Below are 17,294 nucleotides of genomic sequence, written 5' to 3'. Positions count from 1 at the left end.
AGTATCGACGCTGTCTTAAATAGCGGAAACGTGTTAGCATTTCGGTTCCCAAATTGACCTCGATTACGAATCTTATCGAGCGTTATCATGGTTATCGACGATAATATAATAATATCGTCGATCAATGACGCATTCGGCGTATGGCGCATAATACATCATTTTCGGCAGTCGCGAGATTCGTGTTCACTGATGCGTACGTGTGAATTATGTCGTCCATTAATCGTGAAAATGGACCGAGAATCAGTGTTCTTGGTGATTACTACGACGACAGCAGTTCCGAGTTCGACGAAACTGAGGACGAAGGGTACGTATTTGGGGAATTAAATTTACTTCCAGCATAAAATTCCACGCGGAATGTAGTAAACGTATTGCAGTTTACTGGAATTTATTGCGAGTAAATCAGTAAACTTTCTAGTTCGCAGAAGGACGTCCCACCATGGGACATGTTCAAGTCCTTCCCACCTCAACCGGAAAGCGGTTCGATGCGTATGAATAAATTCTTCGAAATGATACTTTGGATATTGAAACTGTTCATTTACGGTTTGCTACTCATCATCGTTCTGTGCAGCAGTGTTATAGCTAAATCAGCTGTCCTGTTCGCGACCTCGCAGTTGCAGAAGAATCCATCAGTACGCTATTGTAATTACAGTCTAGGTACGATACGAATAAATTTAAGATATAGAAATGTAAATACTTACATTTCACAATTTCCTCAACTTTAAATGCAAAATTTGATATTCTAAAGAATTTTGGCTCTCTTATCGCATATCATTACACAAAATTTTTCTATTCTTCAGAATCGGAACATAGACTTTTAGTTGAGCATACACAGGACGGCCGCATAAATTGGACCTGGTGTCTAATTTTCATGTTTCTCGTGCCAGAGTGCCTCGGCTTTCTAAACACTCTATGGCACTGGTTCTTCAAAAATAAACCAAAAATGCCAAAGAAGCGAAATATCGCATTCATGATGCTGATAGAAACCCTTCACACGATCGGTTTAGTCTTATTAATTTTCGTTATCTTACCGGAAATTAATGCAGTTCAAGGAGCCGCTATTTTCTGTTGCTTATGCTTTGTACCAGGATTGTTAAGTAAGTCTGTGCATTAATTAATAAGATGATAAAAATTGCTAAATTTTTTATTAGTGTAAAAATTTCCGGAAAAATATTTCTTCTCAATTTCTTAATTTAAATTGTTCTAATATAAGTTTACAATACTAAGAGTATGCATTTATAATCGTTGCCTGAAATGATCAGATCAAATATCTTTATACTAATTATTTCAATTTGTTAAATACTGGCAATATTGATATTTAACAGATCTACTTTCACGAAACAAGGAAAGTCGAAATTTATCAACAAGCAGATTAGGATTGTTTCGAATTTTTGACATCCTGGCTTTGGCCGCACAAGTTAGCGGAATGTTTTTATGGCCCATGATCCAGCATGATGTTAATAAAGCCTCGACGTGGATTTTTCCTATTGCACTCGTGTTGTGTTCATGTCGTTGGTGGAGCAACTTTGTATCACCCCACAGCAATGTCGGCACGTATGACTTATACTCCTAAATCCAAATAACATTTCCTGAATAAAAAAGTTCAATTAAAAATTAACTATTTAATATATATTATTTCAGTAAAAACATTTTTAATTATTATGAATTGTGGAAATAAAACATTACCAATAATTATATTTTAAACTTAATAATTGATCAATTTTTTACATTATGTATATTTTTATGTCTCCTTTTTTATTAAAAATCAAGAAAGAAAGAGAAGTTTATCAAAGATATTGTTTAACGATTAAAACAGGTCTGGTGCGATTCTTGTTGTCTGTGAAAGAAGATCTTCAGCAATGTCAGCACATCATACAGGGATACATTTCCTTTTGGAGAATATTCATTTTTATCATAGGCGCTTTCATCGTTAGCGTGTGCAAAGGGATAGATGCCCAAAATTTCTTTTTACCGAAATTGTCTAAAACGTATCAGATTAATCGAATTCCAATGGGAAACGTCTCCCAATATCATCTTTTATTTGATTATTCCAACATCATGCTGCAAGAAGGAAAATCTTATTTCTTAAACGCAGACAGCGTAATAATATTTTACGTATTAGCGATTCAGGCTGTTGGCGCCCTAATGATGTACCAATCTTGTAAGTATCTTTCAAGCAGCCGAATGTATCGATGTCATCTAATGAAAAAATTTTCTACTAATTCAAACAATACAGATATCCGTAAAGTAATTAAATCTTATTTTATAATATTGCTAAATGCAAATTTGTTAAAAGTTGAGTATCTCAAAATTGACAGTTTTCTTTTCAATCCAAGATAATCTGATTGATGGATTCTTAAGGAATGAATATTTTCAGGCAAATTCGCCTATAGAACCCACATGCATCAGTTTGGGTTTGCGTTTCCAACGAGTCTGGCTGGTCCGGCTACAGTGTGTTTGATCATGACGCTGTGCGCTATCAGGAATGGAAATGTCTGTGCCTTTCACAAATTTATACCGGACTATCTTTTCTTCGGGGAGCCGTTGTTCAAAACTTGGAGCGACTTCTTCTCTGATTGGTACGTCTGGTGCTGGCCGGCATGGCTAATATCTCAAATATGGATCACAATGCACTTGTGGACCACCGAGAACGAGAGACTAGCGCTGGCCGAAAAGATCTTCTCCACAATTACTTATGATTCCCTGATGATTGATCAGTGTTTAGCCTTGAACAGGAGAACGCAGAATGATAAAACTGACGAAGACGACGAGGAAACCGTACCCAATGACGCTAGATTTTCAGTAAGAAGTTGAACTCGTCTTTATTATATCGTAACACCTTTATTATCGCATCAATTATCAATTAGCTATGAATTAAAGTTTCAGAATGACGGTCTAAGTATCGGGGACGACATTAATTTAGACGGTGGGAGGATTGAGCAGGAATTAGGAGACGATTTGAGTACGGCATTTAATAAACGCAAGGATCGAATCACGAGGATCTACGCGTGTGCTACAATGTGGCACGAAGAGAGTAATGAGATGAACCAGTTGGTGGGCAGTATTCTGCGATTAGACGAAGATCACTGTGCGATAAGCGTCACGCAGAAATATTACAAAATTCCCATCAAGGATTATTACGAGCTCGAGAGTAAGTTGTGTATTAACTGTAATTAAATTAACTGTACAATTAACAATCTTATTTATTCTTATTTAAGTTACGAAATATTATTGAGTAATCATGAAATTTTTAAAATGTGTTTCTTGAATAAATATATGTATATTTTTTATAGCGCATATTTTCTTCGATGACGCATTTTGCTGCATGCACGGCTGTGTTGGTTCGTGCAATCACGATGAGAACGAGACACAAGTTAATCATTACGTGATAACGCTAGTGGAGACAGTTGAAAAAAATATCGAAAATTTGTGTATGCATTATTCGCCTCCAATTAAATACCCGACGCCTTATGGAGGCCGCCTCGTGTGGTCGTTGCCAGGAAAAACTCAGCTGATAGTTCATCTGAAAGATAAAAATAAAATTCGACACAGGAAACGATGGAGTCAGGTATAGAAGCAGAAATATATAAAAGCACTCAACAAGTTCCTCATCAAGTTTTTTTATTAGAAAAACTTTTCGGGTAGTAGCTTCTAAGAATAAGGAAGAAAGAATCCGCAAAGCGTTACTTGTATAATCTTTCAAGGTCATGTATATGTATTACCTTCTGGGCTACAATCTGATGGGATTGTCAATCGACGTGGATCGGAAAGAGATCATTGCTGAAAACACGTATATTCTTACACTGGATGGGGATATTGACTTCCGACCGGCTGCCGTCAAGATCCTCGTGGATCTGATGAAGAAAGATAAAGGTCTCGGTGCTGCGTGTGGTCGAATACATCCTGTTGGATCAGGTACAATGATTACATGAATTAGATCTGAAAGATCAGAGTATTTTGTGCTCAATTCTTTACAATATTCTTTACAACAACCGACGAAGAAATTTTTCATCAGTTTTTATTAGACCTTGCGCCTTTTGAGTCTTCAAATTTGTTAGAGCTCCAAATCTAGTTTTTCTATAGACTTTCGCTCAAGTATTCTGCTATTCTTTACAGGTCCGATGATTTGGTTCCAGAAATTCGAATATGCCATCGGCCACTGGCTGCAGAAATCTACGGAGCACACGATCGGTTGCGTTCTGTGCAGTCCAGGCTGCTTTTCTCTCTTCAGAGCGAAGGCGCTAATGCAGAATAATGTAATGGCGAAGTATGCCACAAAATCGACTGAGGCCAGGCATTACATCCAGTATGACCAAGGCGAAGATCGATGGCTTTGTACGTTGCTCCTCCAAGTGGGTTCTCGGGTAAGTACTTAATACTCTGTAATAAAAGATAGTAAAATGTTTGAGCCTTCTTATAGCATTTAGTTTCTCTCCCAACCATCCTCACAAAAATTCCAGATCTTGTTCTTAGAAAAATATTCATTTTCTGTTCTAACGAAGGAATTAATGCTTCCATCAGGTCGAATATTCGGCGGCGAGTGACGCGTATACTCATGCACCGGAAGTTTTCAAGGACTTTTACATACAACGTCGCAGGTGGATTCCCTCCACTGTTGCGAACATATTTGACTTGCTGCTGACTGCCAAATCAACCAGGAAGGTGAACGATAATATCTCGTTGCCGTACATCGCCTATCAGTGGATTCTCATGGGTAGGTATCCATTACATGTTATATCGCCGCAGTTGTCAGTTATCTTTGAAGTTGCTAAATATTACTGATGTCTTCTGAAGGGAGCACTATCCTGGGACCAGGTACGATATTTTTAATGCTGGTCGGTGCATTCGTTGCCGCGTTTCACATCGACAACTGGACCAGCTTCTGGTACAATTTGATTCCGATTGGCGTGTTCGTCGGTGTTTGCTTCTTCTGCAAGGAGCGCATGCAGGTTCGCAACTCGGAGTAATACTTTATCTCGGATTAAAAGAAATTAATCGATTGTTGAACAGAATATATTGATAATGACTTTTGTTGATAACTAATATGGATGTATGGATGCAGTTAGTAGTGGCCGAAATCATTAGCGCCATTTACGGCCTGGTGATGATAGTCGTCCTGGTGGGAATTATGCTACAAATCGCCGAAGACGGATGGCTCGCACCCAGCAGTCTCTTCTTCTTCGTTGTTGCCAGTCAAATGGCAATAGCTGGTCTGTTACATCCACAGGAATGGACTTGTTTATTGTGTGGCGTTATTTATTACATTACTGTGCCGTCTATGTACATGCTGCTGATCGTCTTCTCCGTCTTCAACGTGCACAACGTCACGTGGGGAACGCGTGACTCGAAGAAGCAGAGTGTTGTAAGTGCCTGCGCTATTCGCTCGAAGCTCGAATCATTCAGAAACAAATTTTTTTTACTTTTTCTCACATCGATTAACAAATGTGTAATATTCTATGAATTTTACGTACAAGAATTTAATCTTGATCAACATAGAAAATCGATGAAGATCGTATATATCGACTTCCATTCTTCTTATTTTATATATGTTCGTTAAAAAATATTTTAAGTCCTTTAAAACATTCTGAGAAATAATGTTGTAATGACGAAACAATCAAGCCTCAAGATGAGCAGAGACCCATGGAAACCAGCAGTCTTTCTGAACGCATAATAGGAAGAGGGAATAAGCAAGACAGGAATCAGAGAGGTTCACTAGAGTTTTCATTGGCGGATCTCTTCAAGTGCGTCTGCTGCATTCATTCAGGAATCAGTCACGAAGAGAAGAAGTTGAACGAGATCAACGAGGCCTTGCAGCAAATAAATAAGCGTCTGAATTTACTGGACAGGTAGAAATCCCAAAGAAATTATTATTTTTACAGTTATTATTAAACTTAGGGATCTGCAATTACCATTACATGCATTTATACCTTCTTTTAATCTTCTCAACATTTAAGCTTCGTTCTATTTAAGTTGTAAATAATTATCTGGTTTATTTCGCATCGAGCCTGCGTTAAGATAATTACAAATTCACAGAGTACATACACCGAACGTAGAGACGACTAGCAACATTGGCCAATCATCTGATACTAATATGTACGCAAGACAACCGTATTTCTCGATGGAGCAGCCAGCCGAAGAGGAACTGCATGAGGAAATTGAATTACAACCCACATCGGAGAAGAGCGATCACGAGAATGAGACCTACAAAGACGACGTTGAAGACGACGAAAGTGATGTTCTGACGCAGGTGTCGGGGACTTCCAGTCAGGATCAGTCTAGCTTTCTCATTAGCCCTTACTGGCTACAGGATGAAAGGATTCGGAAGGGCGAGGTGGACTTTCTATCGAATCCTGAAGAAGAATTCTGGAAGGACTTGATCGGAAAATACTTGCGGCCGATCGATAATGATGAGGAGACTCAGGTGAGCTCTCCATTTTATTTCATTTTACAAAAACGAAGAGAATAAGCGCAAAGTGAACGGAAATTTTTCGTGTAATAGCTGAGCTTGCTTGATTGTTAAATGTGAATTTTCAAATCTGGTTTCTTTTAGAATAAAATGGCTCAGGAATTGATGAGCTGCCGAGATGCATATTTACTACAGTTCTTTATGATAAACGCATTATTCGTGTTGATTGTGTTTCTTATGCAGTTGAACAAAGAAACATTGCACTTGCAATGGCCATTGGGCATGAAGTTCAATATTACATACGACAGTGAAAAGAGACAGGTAAAGATTTTGATAACGTTACACATCTTACTTAACAATAATTCTGTATTATATTGTAATTCCATTAAACAATTAAATTATCTACAAATTTGTAGAGTTAATAATGCAAGAACGAGCTTCCTCAGCTATATGACTAATACGCATTGCAAACTAAAAGACAACAAAATAAACGAAATCGTATTTAAAATAAATAATAAAATTACAAATTATCTAACTCCCGCTCTCGCACTAGATCTTTTATAGTACTATCTTATATTACTATTAAGCATCATATGTCGTACATAAATTTTCTACAGGTATTTATAGAAAAAGAATACTTGAGGCTTGAGCCAATCGGTTGCGTGTTTATTGCCGCATTTATCAGTATATTGGGCATCCAGTTCTGCGCTATGCTGATGCACCGATTCGGCACGTTTTCCCACGTGCTTGCTAATACAAAACTTCCTATTTACTCAAAGGTAAAGACCGTCTTTTTATGTTATTTTCTTTTGTGAAATAAATATATTAAAAGGATAGAAGAAACTCCATGGCGTGCGTCAAATTTAAGAAATTTTCAAGAAATACAAAGCAAAGACTAATTCCAAGAAAAACTTTAAATAAAAATTTAGAAAATCGAATTCTTTTCTCTCCGTGCAGATAACTTCTTCGGAAGACCCCGATGAGAAGCATGCCGACCAGATAGCGCAGGAGCTTAAACGCATGGCGGAGGACGACATAAATACTGAGTTCAGACGAAGTACCATGACTTCTCCGGGCAGGCGAAGGACTGTACACGACATAACTGACAATCCGCAAAGACCATCAAAGATGCTGGGGAATTTTAAATCGCTGTTTCTTCGAATGCTTCGTGATCCAAAAGCATCAGGTATAACTTTTGTTAACTTCACTTGAATAATAAAAGTAAATAAATAAAACTAAAGTTTTACTTACACAATATTTTAATACTTTATTTACATTGTCACACACGTTCCGTACTTTTATACATTTATTATCTTATTGAGCACCTCTTCTGTATTCTTGTAGGTTTATCGCGGCGTATGTCCTCACAAATACCAAAGAGCGCATTTAACATCTTCCAGCGGAGACGATCGACGATCGTATCCGAAAGAAGAAGGACGCAAACTCAGAAACCGTATGATATTTATGATGACGCTGACAACTTGAGAAGGATGTCAAACGGTCGGGCTTTTCATTCACAGCCGAGACAGACGAATGTTACTCAATTCCAGTATGATAATCCGGGATTTAAGCAAGATGAAAATATATGAGGGACGAAAGATAAAAGTGTGCAATGCAGACTTCACACTCCTTATTTTTAAACTTATGTTAGTACAAGAGTCAAATGTAGATGACAGTTCGCTAAAATCACTGTACAGTATTAATTAAAATATTGTATTTTTTTTTTTTCGTGTCAAGTATTAATTTCGACGTCATATTTGCATTTATATTTTCTATGAAAATTATTTGTATAAATAAAAATTCGCAAAGTATTACATTTCGTTCTCCCTTTTACAGACTGACGAATTCTTGAAAGCAATCTTGAAAGAAAAACATTCGAGTTTAAAAATACAAAATTTAGATATCTATTCATATGATGTTAATGCCTTTTATGGCCTTTATGTCCTCGAGATCCCGACGATTTTCCACTCTTCGGACTCGGAGGAATAACGATACGACCGGCAGCGATTTCATCTCGATCGGCGGACTCCTCGACCTGCTTTTGAGCATCGAGGAAAAACATGAGATCCCGAATTTGTTCCTTTAAATCGGTGACCTCTGCTTCCTTAGTGGTCTTCAGTTCAGACAATTCGTCTTTTAACTTTTTGTATTTCGTCTGCCATGAAGTTTGATTGAGCTGCAGCGCCTTTCTCAGATCCTTCTCTTCTGTTAATTCCGCTTGCACTTGTGTCAGTTTATTAGTAGCGTGCTGCAGACGTTTCTCCAGCGCCTGCTTATCGCGATTGAGCGTTGCAAATTGTTTCTGGTAAGATAGAAGTATTTCCTTTATTTAATTTACTTAACAAGAGACGAGGAAAGGAAGAAAGCAAAATAAAAAGAAAACAGCAAGACGATATTTATCTGTTATCGATTTAAAAAATTAGGAATACCTTGAATTGTGCGTTGTCCTCTAGCACTTCTCCCAGTTTGTCCCTCAGCTCAGTGACCTCCGTGATGGAACGTTGTTCCGAACGACTGAGTCTCTCCTCGAAGTATTGCCGTTGCGTTTCCAATTGCGACGTCAACAAGTACGTAAATTCCAGTTGCACCGAGTCGACCTTCTCCTCCATGGCAGCTCCCTCGTTCTTAGCTGCAGTGCGGCCACCCTCTACCATTTTGCCGTCCTTGTCCTGCAACAATCGGTGCACGAAGTTGTCGCCTACGTAGTCCCAGACGCGGTTGTTGCCCAACTGCATCGCGTAGCAGTGGTGGGTCTCCTGGTAGTGCTCGAACGCGTGACCCTGGTGATAACGCGAGCAGCCCACGTGGCCGCAAATTAGGCAGATCCACAACGCGTCATTGCTGGCATCTGCAACTGAAGGGATTCATACAAAGCATGCTAAAGAAGATTTTAGATTCGATGAAGATGAATCGTCAGCGATCACCATGATTAAAAAAAAGTGCAAAGTATATAACAAATCATATCCCAATTTTTCAAAGAATTATTAAAATTATTAATATATAATAATAATAATAATATTAATAATAAAGTGTTAAGATCTGCTAAGATCAGCTGAAACTCAGATTTAAATAATTTGGGGGAGAAAACGAACGCCTACCACATTCCATGCAATGGCTGTCAGCCAACGGTTCCGGCGTCTGGGCGTATCGGCAGATGGGACAGGAAGTATCGCCCCACTTGACGAGGCAGCTAGAGTGGAAGGTATGGTTGCACAATATCGTCAGAATTCCGTCAACGCTCTCGTCCATCCTTTCCAAGCAGACGGGACACGACGGCAACTCCGTGTGCCCGCTCAGGGGCATTCCATTGTCGCCCACTTCGACTTTGGACACAAACACCATGTGACAAACCACATCTGGCTCCAGGGAATTGTAAGGAGCACCGTTGAAAGTTTCGTAGAATTCGCTTGCTGCACTCTGGAAGTGGCAAAGGCTCGTAAAACATTTAAACATTGTTGCATTGACCAATTTTTCATACAAAAATTATATTTGAAGCACTCACCGATGACCTGAAGGTAATCAGAGCCATGTACTGATTAGGACTGCCATCCCTGAGAATCCTGAAATGTTGTATGTCTTGGTGACAAGCTGCTGTGAAGGTCAAGAGATCATGACACGTCATGGTCGCTGGCACTGACAAGATGCAGATGGTGTGACTACGGTCCGCGGCGCAGCGCATTTCAGTCAATTCACTGCAATTGAAAAATAAGAACGAGGAGAATTAACAGCACAGTTTTAATGAACGATATCATTAATGTCTGATCATGTAGCTTAAAGCACAAAGAGATGACTTACTCTTCCTTGAAGAGATGCAGAATGCCCTTTGTAACTTCAACGAAGGGATTTCCAGAGATGAAGCTTATTTGATCAGGTGAGGTGCACGCAGTAGCACCAATTGTCTCTCCCGAACCGGAACTGGCGACGTGATTGGTATTTGCGAATGACATCTCTTCGGAATTAGCCCTCGAAGATGACTGTGACTTGCTCGTGCCTTGGGCTGACAACAATGGAGATGTGTCTTCTGTTACATTGGTGTAAGTTTCGATATTAATATCCCTTGGCTCTCTGCGACCTCTCATCTTCCTTGCAGCCATAGTGCCTGTAACGATAACATAACAATATTAAATACTGTAGACTTCATGCATAAATAATTTTTCTAACAATTTCATATTGTCGAGGCTAAATGTTTAATTGCTGTTTTTATTTATGGTTATTAATTTGTAATTGGGGCCATATTAGGACGTAATCAAAGGTAATCAAAATCGTTTGTCAATAAATTATGCAATGAAGATATTTATGCTTACTAGCAGTTTCTTCTAACTCTGGATCGCAAATCTCAATGCGAATAACGCATAGGGAGACCAGAACGGCGGGCGAACTCATGCCACATAATTAAATTATGACATGTTATGCTAAACATTTCCCATTGTTTACTTCACTACTGCAAACATCATCGCCATACTAGCAAATGTTCCAGTTCTCTCTCTCTTCTATTCTTCATTATTGTCATTATTAAATTCAGAAGCCATTATTTCGCACAACTCGTGGCGTCATCTGGAATAGATTATACTACGCACTAAAAATTGAGATACTCACAATTCCCTAGAAACGGCTATCCAATCAAATGCGAAATCTAAAGTGCGACAACCAATCAACGCATTCCAGGCATCAGACGCTTTCATATTTCCGTGATAAAGAAATTCCCTATGCAAGAATTAATTAGCTGAAGTTGCACTGAAGTTGGTATTACTGAAGTCAGCTGACATGTTTGTTTTGAATTTTGAAGATTGATAGAAAGAGGCGGTTGAAATGCATTAGATCGCTTGTTAAAAGGACATTTCACAAGAAACGGATATTTATACACGTATTGCAGAAAAACGAGCGAATTCATCATTTTGTTAGCGTTGTATTAATCCTCGTAATCAAAAAAGTGATTTTATTAGACAGACGTGACATCATGAGCAATTTTAGTGATCTGCATCAAATATCGGGTAAGCAAGAAATTATTACTATCATTTCATTTTATTAAAGATATATGTATTCATTTCCAAGAAAATATTTTCTTGATGAAATTGAGATTATAATTACAACTTTCAGATATCTCCAGCATTTCAATGATCTCCCAGTGCAGTGGTAAATTAATTGGCAGAGTAGATTCAGCACAGAACCTGCTGGACAATCATTCTGGGACCAGTAATAAGTTTGCAGCAAATAATGAAACAAACCCAATCGAGAAAGCGATGAAGTCTTTGGTACTCTGCGAAGAGAGCATGAGTGCGCACGCAAAAGCCAATATTGTGTACCAGTGTGTGAAGGAAGCGCCGTTGAACCACAAAGGTGTTCTGCCCGATAGTACAGTGAGCAAATTGCAAACTTTGCTGTTGATTCACGAACTTGACAAGTACATGCACCTCCCTTCATCGACAAAGCATATGCCAGATGAGTTGGCTCTCCTGGGGATTATTGATTTACCGCCATCTGACCTAACTCCTGGTGAGAAATTGGATGTGAAGTGCTGTGTCGAGACGATGCTTCGAGAGAAAATACACGACATAATATCAAGGCAAGTCATTGTACATAGAAAGTAATTTTATTAATTTTTTTTATTCTATGTTATTAATTTTAATATATGACAGAGTATAATAATCATAATAATAAGGATAAATAAAATATAAATATATTAATATCAATACAAAATATAAATTATAAAATCCTGTTAATTTCTGTTACAGATACGAAGCTTTAGGAGGAAACGTCAAGGAAATGGTGAAGAGAAACGAGGGCAACGTACGCGGCAAATTCCTCGAGTGCCACGACATGCCAGAAGTACAGTGGAAAAATAAAATCACGGAGTTAATTCTGCAGTGCGAGAGTGACCTGTCAGAATATGCGAGCTTGATCGATAGATGGAATAAACTGAAGTATGCAGATATGAGTCAGGCGTATTTAGAGAAGACGGGGCATTTGCTGCTGCAGGCGCAAGTTGCCGAGTTGCAAGCGAGAATAACAAAGCTGTCTTGTACGATCAGAATGTTCAAGGAGACTCCAACCACCGTCGAAGCTTTCAAAGCGCTGAATCGTTTAGTCGAAGAGAAGTTGGAAGAAGTCACGGACGAGATCCGTCAGAAAGAAGATTCGAAGAAGCTTTATGATAGCTTGAAGAACACGAAATATGACCAAGTGTTGCAGACCTACTTGCAGTTTTGCAACGCAATAAAGAAAAAGAAACACATCTTGGATACGCTAAAATAGTTCTGTAAATATGAACGGTTGGGAGATTTCAATAACGAGATATTTGGTTCGAGAACAATGTTGCGAGGGAGAGAATGTATCTCTTCATTTAGTCCTTTCGAATTGCCTTGTCGAATGTCCGCGCGAGTTGTTAAGGTATTTTTGTATATTGATAAACGTATTGAGAAAAATAATTATTCGCTATCAGATGCTCCATTTTCGTTCTTCGATACGATAAGAGGTACGCAATTTTTGTCGTTGAGCATTCCATGCTCGATGAGAAATGCTTCTACGTCTGACGAGTAAAAATCTGTTCCTAAATGATCCGTCATGTGCACAAAGTTCCCTATCACTTGTCCTTTCTTGTATACCAGCAGTGCTGGCACGCCGAATTTCTTAAACTGTTTGCTGAGGCCTGCAATCGATCCTGAAAGAACAGATTATATTTTGATTATAATTAAACATCAAGTAAAAATTAAAGAAATTTGTGCTAAAAATATTTTTTTGCTTGTAATTGTAAAATTTAATTATTATTATTAGTCACAAATATCTAAATTTAATTAAAAATTAATTTTTTGATATTAAAAGACAAAATATTGTTTTTGAACTACTATAGATAATTTTAAAGTTTGTTAACGAACCTAGAATTCTGCAAAACTTAACATGAGGATATTCCCCTGCAAGAGACGCCAAGCATCCATTCATAGCTTCACAGCTGGGCACATTGTCCTCATAAATGTGAACGACAATAGTCACAGATTTGTCTTCTTCGTCAATAGCTTCCAAAAATTGATCTGTGCTCTCCAAGTCAATAACACTTCCAAAACAAAGCTTCTCCGCTTTTGCAAGCATTTCTTTCATTCTCTGTCTTTGATATTGCAGAAGGAATTCATCGCCTAACAAATCTGCCAGATCTGGATCTGTCTCGTCCAGCTTTTCCTTTTCCTCGTCCAAAGCACTGCGACATGTCAAGCTCAGTTTCTTAATCAACTGCAATCTTTCTTTCTCCTGCGATTCCCGTTTTTCTGTTTCCAGCTGCTTGTATCGTTGCCAGTCCTGCCAAGAATATTTTTTTTTACAGTATTTTTATATTTTGGATTCAATATTTGACATTAATACTTTCAAATACATGATTAATTTGATCTATGAATCTTGTCTTTATCATAATTAACATATTATATATGTGTGAGAGAAAAAGGAAAGCGAATCATAGTATCGATAAAATGTCTTCGATAATATTTTTGTACCTTTATAACACCTTTAGGTCCTGTGTTACTGGAAGTTCCATCCCATTCCGAGTAAGATGTCATATATTGTGCATTATTTTCAGTATATTTTACATCCTCATATTCTTTATCAGACTCCCCAGAGTCATTTTCTTCATCTTCGCTGGAGCTGCTGCAATAATAATGCAACTTCTCCCCCAAAATTTTATCCTCTAATGTTGACATAGTCCAAAAATTCTGTGCTTTGTCTGCAACAAAGATCTTTGATCTGAGAATGATAAATATGTTGCAAGATTACAGAACAAAGAATGCAGAAAATTCTTATTTAAATTCTTATATTATTATTGTAGTGACATACATATATATTAATTCTCTTCCGATTGTGCGTTTAATATTTTTTTCGAAGTATTATTTTCACAGAGAATCCATTTCTTGCTTTAAATCACGAATTATTTGATATCTCCCGTTTATTTCAGGTTATTTAACACGTTCTTTTAATTCTTCGTTCTTATTACTTATTCTTGAGAGACTTGTGTTTATATTATTTTATTGATTTTCCGTACAAAGGTAAGAGTAAACACGAATACGCTTTCCATTCCTTTCAGGCACTTGTCACAAAATGATCACAATAGCAACTCCTTTGATGTCGGTATAGTAGAGCAAACCACGTTTAACCCGCCATTGACTTGTACTACTGCCTCGCTTCCTTAAAACAGTGGAGGCTCACAGCGGAGTTTCTCAGAACTAATTACACATCGCGCCAAATCGAAAGTGTTACAAGCATATATTTATATATATTTAGATTTTTTTTGGCGAGGAAGAAAATCGGAGACTGGCCACCCCCCGGGGACGGAGGGGCACCGTGTGGGATTTCCACCCACTAAAAACCTCTTCAGGCCTCCGTCCTGGTGAGAGGAACCTCCGATTACGTCTTGAGGGACATCGACTCGGGGAGCTCACCCCTATATATATTCAGGTAGGACAATTCACATACACATAATTCTCTCTGTACCAATGTATCTGTGTACAGAGTGACATTGAGAAAAATTACAGGCTCATACTTTTTAAAATTATATTTCGTATATACACACTAAAATCTGATTCCGGTCACATTGTAGTTTTCATAAGCACACACTTCTGTATGAAGGTGATCGCTCTCTAAACCGACGTAAGCTATTTCTAGCCTGAAGTTACCGTTGACGTCGTCCGCCACGGTAATGCCCAAATTCGAGACCTCGTGTAACATAAGCTCGTTCTGGTCGTCCTGTATTCTGCCCCTGCTCGAGAACACAAATTTGGAGAATGGTATCCTGATGAGTTGCCAGTAGGGCCCACCTCTGGTATAGAACGGGTAGTGATACAGATCGTTCCACGTTAAATCGTAGAAGCTTTTGTTGCCGATGTTCAGGCCGTAAGTCCTGCCATCTCCCCTGACACGGAGGACGACATGAGTGTACCTCGACCAATCATGATGAATCGTGCGTCTGAAGGACTTTTCTTTAGGCTTCGTGGTGATGTTGCAGTAACCAGCGTGCTTTATTTTGCCGTCTTTGGGCAGTTGTGTGCTCAGCGTACCAGAGAATATGCCAGTGCCAGTAGAAGACATTTCTAATCTAGAAAAAGAGAGTGACAAGGATGAATTGAGTTACGTAAGTGAACAATTGTTTTTAATGTATTGAACATTTATTTTTGTAATTCTAATTGTAATTGATGAGACAATTTAGTGCTAGAATTTACTGCTGCTGCATATACTTATTTAACTTACGTGGCTGTTGAAAAGCCTTCGTCATAATCACTGTCGCATGTAAGGATCCACTGATCCAGTGAACTCGGATCACCATTAAATTCCCACACGACGTCTACTTCATTTGGTGTATATACAAGTATAGGATCATTTCTTAGTTTCTCCTTTATTTCCTCCACCCAGATACCGAGTTCTCTCTTCAATTGATAATATCCATCAGAAATTCGGCCGAAAATAGTCCAGTTTTTCTGCGCTGGCAGGTTGTAATACATTGTCTTGTAACCTGATTTTGGATCTGGTCGATAGAAGCATGACAATCCCACAGTTGTGTGCAGTTTTCTTCTGCCAATCGCATAGTGCGTCAATATTCTTCTAAATATCGGTGTAGTCATTTTTCTTAAGTGTATTACAGTTTACGGAGAAATTAGAGGTTATGTTATCTGGGACTTTACATATACGTAATTAAAATTTATTCTACTTATATAATTTACTACTGCACTTTTAACGCATATATGGTATTTATGCAATATTGAATAATAGCTTGTATTTTATATTGCCTATAGTTTTACAGCTACATATTAAATAAGTATTGCTGATCTAAACAAATAGGATGAAGCACTGGGCACACTAGCGTGCGCCATCTTCCCTTTGCATCATTGCGTGAATTGTTGCATAACATTACAATAAACACGTACATAAATACACGTATGTAAAACTTAATCTTCATCGTTTCATCGAGATTGTTTCGTATTACGGTTTTTCTTTTAACATTGCTTTTTCTGACATTGTTAGTCTTTTATATTTTATTATGAAATGTATATTTCAATGTATAATTTGCGTACATCTCTCTCGTATCTTTGCGCACGTATCTCTCCTACTATTGTAGAAGAAATTGCAAGTTTATTCGATATATTAAATTAATTTTTTTATAATTAAATTAAATTTTATTAATAATTAAGAGTATTAGTAGTTTTATCGTTTCACTTTTATAAGTACTAGAATTCCATTTCTATAATTTTTGAATGATCATGCTTTAATTACGTGCTAACAATGTCTGAGAATATCAATTAATGTTTGATACATATTCACGATAATTGATAGTGACTTGTTGAATATAGCGAGTATTGCTTAGAAATGATTTTGCATATATCGTTTCGCACACTCGCTTGTTACTATTTCCTCTTAATGGTATGCAAGTCGTTTACGCAATATGCACTTTGTATATGTAAATTGGTTTATATCTGGACACGAAAAAGATTTCGCACACTAGATTTCCGCATTTTCTCGCTCGTTCCCGCTTCGAGATCGAACTATTGCATAAACACTTTAGTGCAATGTTATTAACCGATCATTACGTGATTATTACTCAATCGAAAGTCGCCTTGTTTGAATATTCGATTCGACATAAATTTATTTTATAAACCATGGTATTTCTCCATTCTATTGTCTTCGCAGCAGTGATCTTTTATTTCTCTTGTGCATCTTTGCCTTCTATGATCTTCTTCTTCTCGCTTATTAACGCAAAAGATCGTTATACGATTTTTTTACTTTTTTGTTATAAATAATTATGCCACTATTTATGATAAACGCAATTGAATGTTAACAGGAGGAGAATCAGAGATCATCTTGTCTGTCGACCGAGACCTTAAAGTCAACTTTCCTGGCTTGCATCGTAATGCACCATGTGGAT

General features: G+C 37.8%; 5 protein-coding genes across 8 annotated transcripts; 2 read left to right on the top strand and 3 right to left on the bottom strand.

The window, feature by feature from the left end:
• Window positions 1-14: 14 nt before the first annotated feature.
• LOC105279720 (chitin synthase chs-2) lies at window positions 15-8,214 on the top strand. The gene is made up of 19 exons (XM_011339671.3): window positions 15-304; window positions 416-654; window positions 798-1,094; window positions 1,323-1,547; window positions 1,814-2,158; window positions 2,375-2,799; window positions 2,878-3,148; window positions 3,291-3,565; window positions 3,702-3,912; window positions 4,114-4,361; window positions 4,519-4,711; window positions 4,792-4,946; window positions 5,060-5,359; window positions 5,617-5,843; window positions 6,031-6,418; window positions 6,548-6,724; window positions 7,021-7,182; window positions 7,361-7,589; window positions 7,748-8,214. Exons 1-19 carry the CDS (start codon window positions 207-209, stop codon window positions 7,990-7,992), a joined length of 4,710 nt encoding a protein of 1,569 aa, XP_011337973.1. The 5' UTR covers window positions 15-206; the 3' UTR covers window positions 7,993-8,214.
• On the bottom strand, window positions 8,120-10,947 carry LOC105279719 (BRCA1-associated protein). 2 transcript variants are annotated; one of them, XM_011339670.3, is made up of 6 exons: window positions 10,708-10,947; window positions 10,199-10,502; window positions 9,906-10,095; window positions 9,502-9,820; window positions 8,833-9,251; window positions 8,120-8,705 (listed from the first exon to the last, which is right to left on the bottom strand). In XM_011339670.3, the coding sequence occupies exons 1-6, from the start codon at window positions 10,784-10,786 to the stop codon at window positions 8,322-8,324; spliced, it is 1,695 nt and encodes a 564-aa protein (XP_011337972.2). In that variant the 5' UTR covers window positions 10,787-10,947; the 3' UTR covers window positions 8,120-8,321. The 2 variants fall into 2 exon arrangements, with proteins under 2 accessions (XP_011337972.2, XP_011337971.2); XM_011339669.3 differs by having other exon boundaries at window positions 8,833-9,257; window positions 10,708-10,946.
• A 266-nt stretch (window positions 10,948-11,213) lies between these two features.
• On the top strand, window positions 11,214-12,820 carry LOC105279724. Its single transcript, XM_026971482.1, has 3 exons — window positions 11,214-11,394; window positions 11,501-11,966; window positions 12,136-12,820. Exons 1-3 carry the CDS (start codon window positions 11,361-11,363, stop codon window positions 12,653-12,655), a joined length of 1,020 nt encoding a protein of 339 aa, XP_026827283.1. The 5' UTR covers window positions 11,214-11,360; the 3' UTR covers window positions 12,656-12,820.
• LOC105279723 (phosducin-like protein) lies at window positions 12,794-14,569 on the bottom strand. Of its 3 annotated transcripts, none has more exons than XM_026971480.1 (4): window positions 14,219-14,569; window positions 13,882-14,128; window positions 13,276-13,690; window positions 12,794-13,061 (listed from the first exon to the last, which is right to left on the bottom strand). In XM_026971480.1, exons 2-4 carry the CDS (start codon window positions 14,083-14,085, stop codon window positions 12,829-12,831), a joined length of 852 nt encoding a protein of 283 aa, XP_026827281.1. In that variant the 5' UTR covers window positions 14,086-14,128; window positions 14,219-14,569; the 3' UTR covers window positions 12,794-12,828. The 3 variants fall into 3 exon arrangements, with proteins under 3 accessions (XP_026827281.1, XP_011337977.2, XP_011337978.1); XM_011339675.3 differs by having other exon boundaries at window positions 13,882-14,121; XM_011339676.3 differs by having other exon boundaries at window positions 13,882-14,108; window positions 14,219-14,566.
• A 349-nt stretch (window positions 14,570-14,918) lies between these two features.
• On the bottom strand, window positions 14,919-16,217 carry LOC105279729 (complex I intermediate-associated protein 30, mitochondrial). Its single transcript, XM_011339694.3, has 2 exons — window positions 15,626-16,217; window positions 14,919-15,473 (listed from the first exon to the last, which is right to left on the bottom strand). Exons 1-2 carry the CDS (start codon window positions 15,994-15,996, stop codon window positions 14,951-14,953), a joined length of 894 nt encoding a protein of 297 aa, XP_011337996.1. The 5' UTR covers window positions 15,997-16,217; the 3' UTR covers window positions 14,919-14,950.
• Window positions 16,218-17,294: the final 1,077 nt, after the last annotated feature.

This window comes from Ooceraea biroi, chromosome 7 (assembly GCF_003672135.1).
Source record: "Ooceraea biroi isolate clonal line C1 chromosome 7, Obir_v5.4, whole genome shotgun sequence".
Taxonomy (NCBI): domain Eukaryota; kingdom Metazoa; phylum Arthropoda; class Insecta; order Hymenoptera; family Formicidae; genus Ooceraea; species Ooceraea biroi.
The sequence above is the reverse complement of the archived record's forward strand: the minus strand, read 5'-3'. Positions and strand labels throughout refer to the sequence as shown.

Bases quoted from the DNA above. Each gene is read 5' to 3' on its own strand.
- LOC105279720 (XM_011339671.3), top strand. From the start codon at position 207: ATGTCGTCCATTAATCGTGAAAATGGACCGAGAATCAGTGTTCTTGGT. The intron at 4,362-4,518 runs GTAAGTACTTAA...TGCTTCCATCAG, and splicing joins TCCTCCAAGTGGGTTCTCGG to GTCGAATATTCGGCGGCGAG. The intron at 4,712-4,791 runs GTAGGTATCCAT...TGTCTTCTGAAG, and splicing joins CTATCAGTGGATTCTCATGG to GGAGCACTATCCTGGGACCA.
- LOC105279719 (XM_011339669.3), bottom strand. From the start codon at position 10,786: ATGAGTTCGCCCGCCGTTCTGGTCTCCCTATGCGTTATTCGCATTGAG. The intron at 10,503-10,707 runs GTAAGCATAAAT...TTATCGTTACAG, and splicing joins AGAGTTAGAAGAAACTGCTA to GCACTATGGCTGCAAGGAAG. The intron at 10,096-10,198 runs GTAAGTCATCTC...TTTCAATTGCAG, and splicing joins CTGCATCTCTTCAAGGAAGA to TGAATTGACTGAAATGCGCT.
- LOC105279724 (XM_026971482.1), top strand. From the start codon at position 11,361: ATGAGCAATTTTAGTGATCTGCATCAAATATCGG. The intron at 11,395-11,500 runs GTAAGCAAGAAA...TACAACTTTCAG, and splicing joins TGATCTGCATCAAATATCGG to ATATCTCCAGCATTTCAATG. The intron at 11,967-12,135 runs GCAAGTCATTGT...TTTCTGTTACAG, and splicing joins ATACACGACATAATATCAAG to ATACGAAGCTTTAGGAGGAA.
- LOC105279723 (XM_026971480.1), bottom strand. From the start codon at position 14,085: ATGTCAACATTAGAGGATAAAATTTTGGGGGAGAAGTTGCATTATTAT. The intron at 13,691-13,881 runs GTACAAAAATAT...TATTCTTGGCAG, and splicing joins GACCTAAAGGTGTTATAAAG to GACTGGCAACGATACAAGCA. The intron at 13,062-13,275 runs GTTCGTTAACAA...CTGTTCTTTCAG, and splicing joins TAAGTTTTGCAGAATTCTAG to GATCGATTGCAGGCCTCAGC.
- LOC105279729 (XM_011339694.3), bottom strand. From the start codon at position 15,996: ATGACTACACCGATATTTAGAAGAATATTGACGCACTATGCGATTGGC. The intron at 15,474-15,625 runs GTAAGTTAAATA...CTCTTTTTCTAG, and splicing joins GAAGGCTTTTCAACAGCCAC to ATTAGAAATGTCTTCTACTG.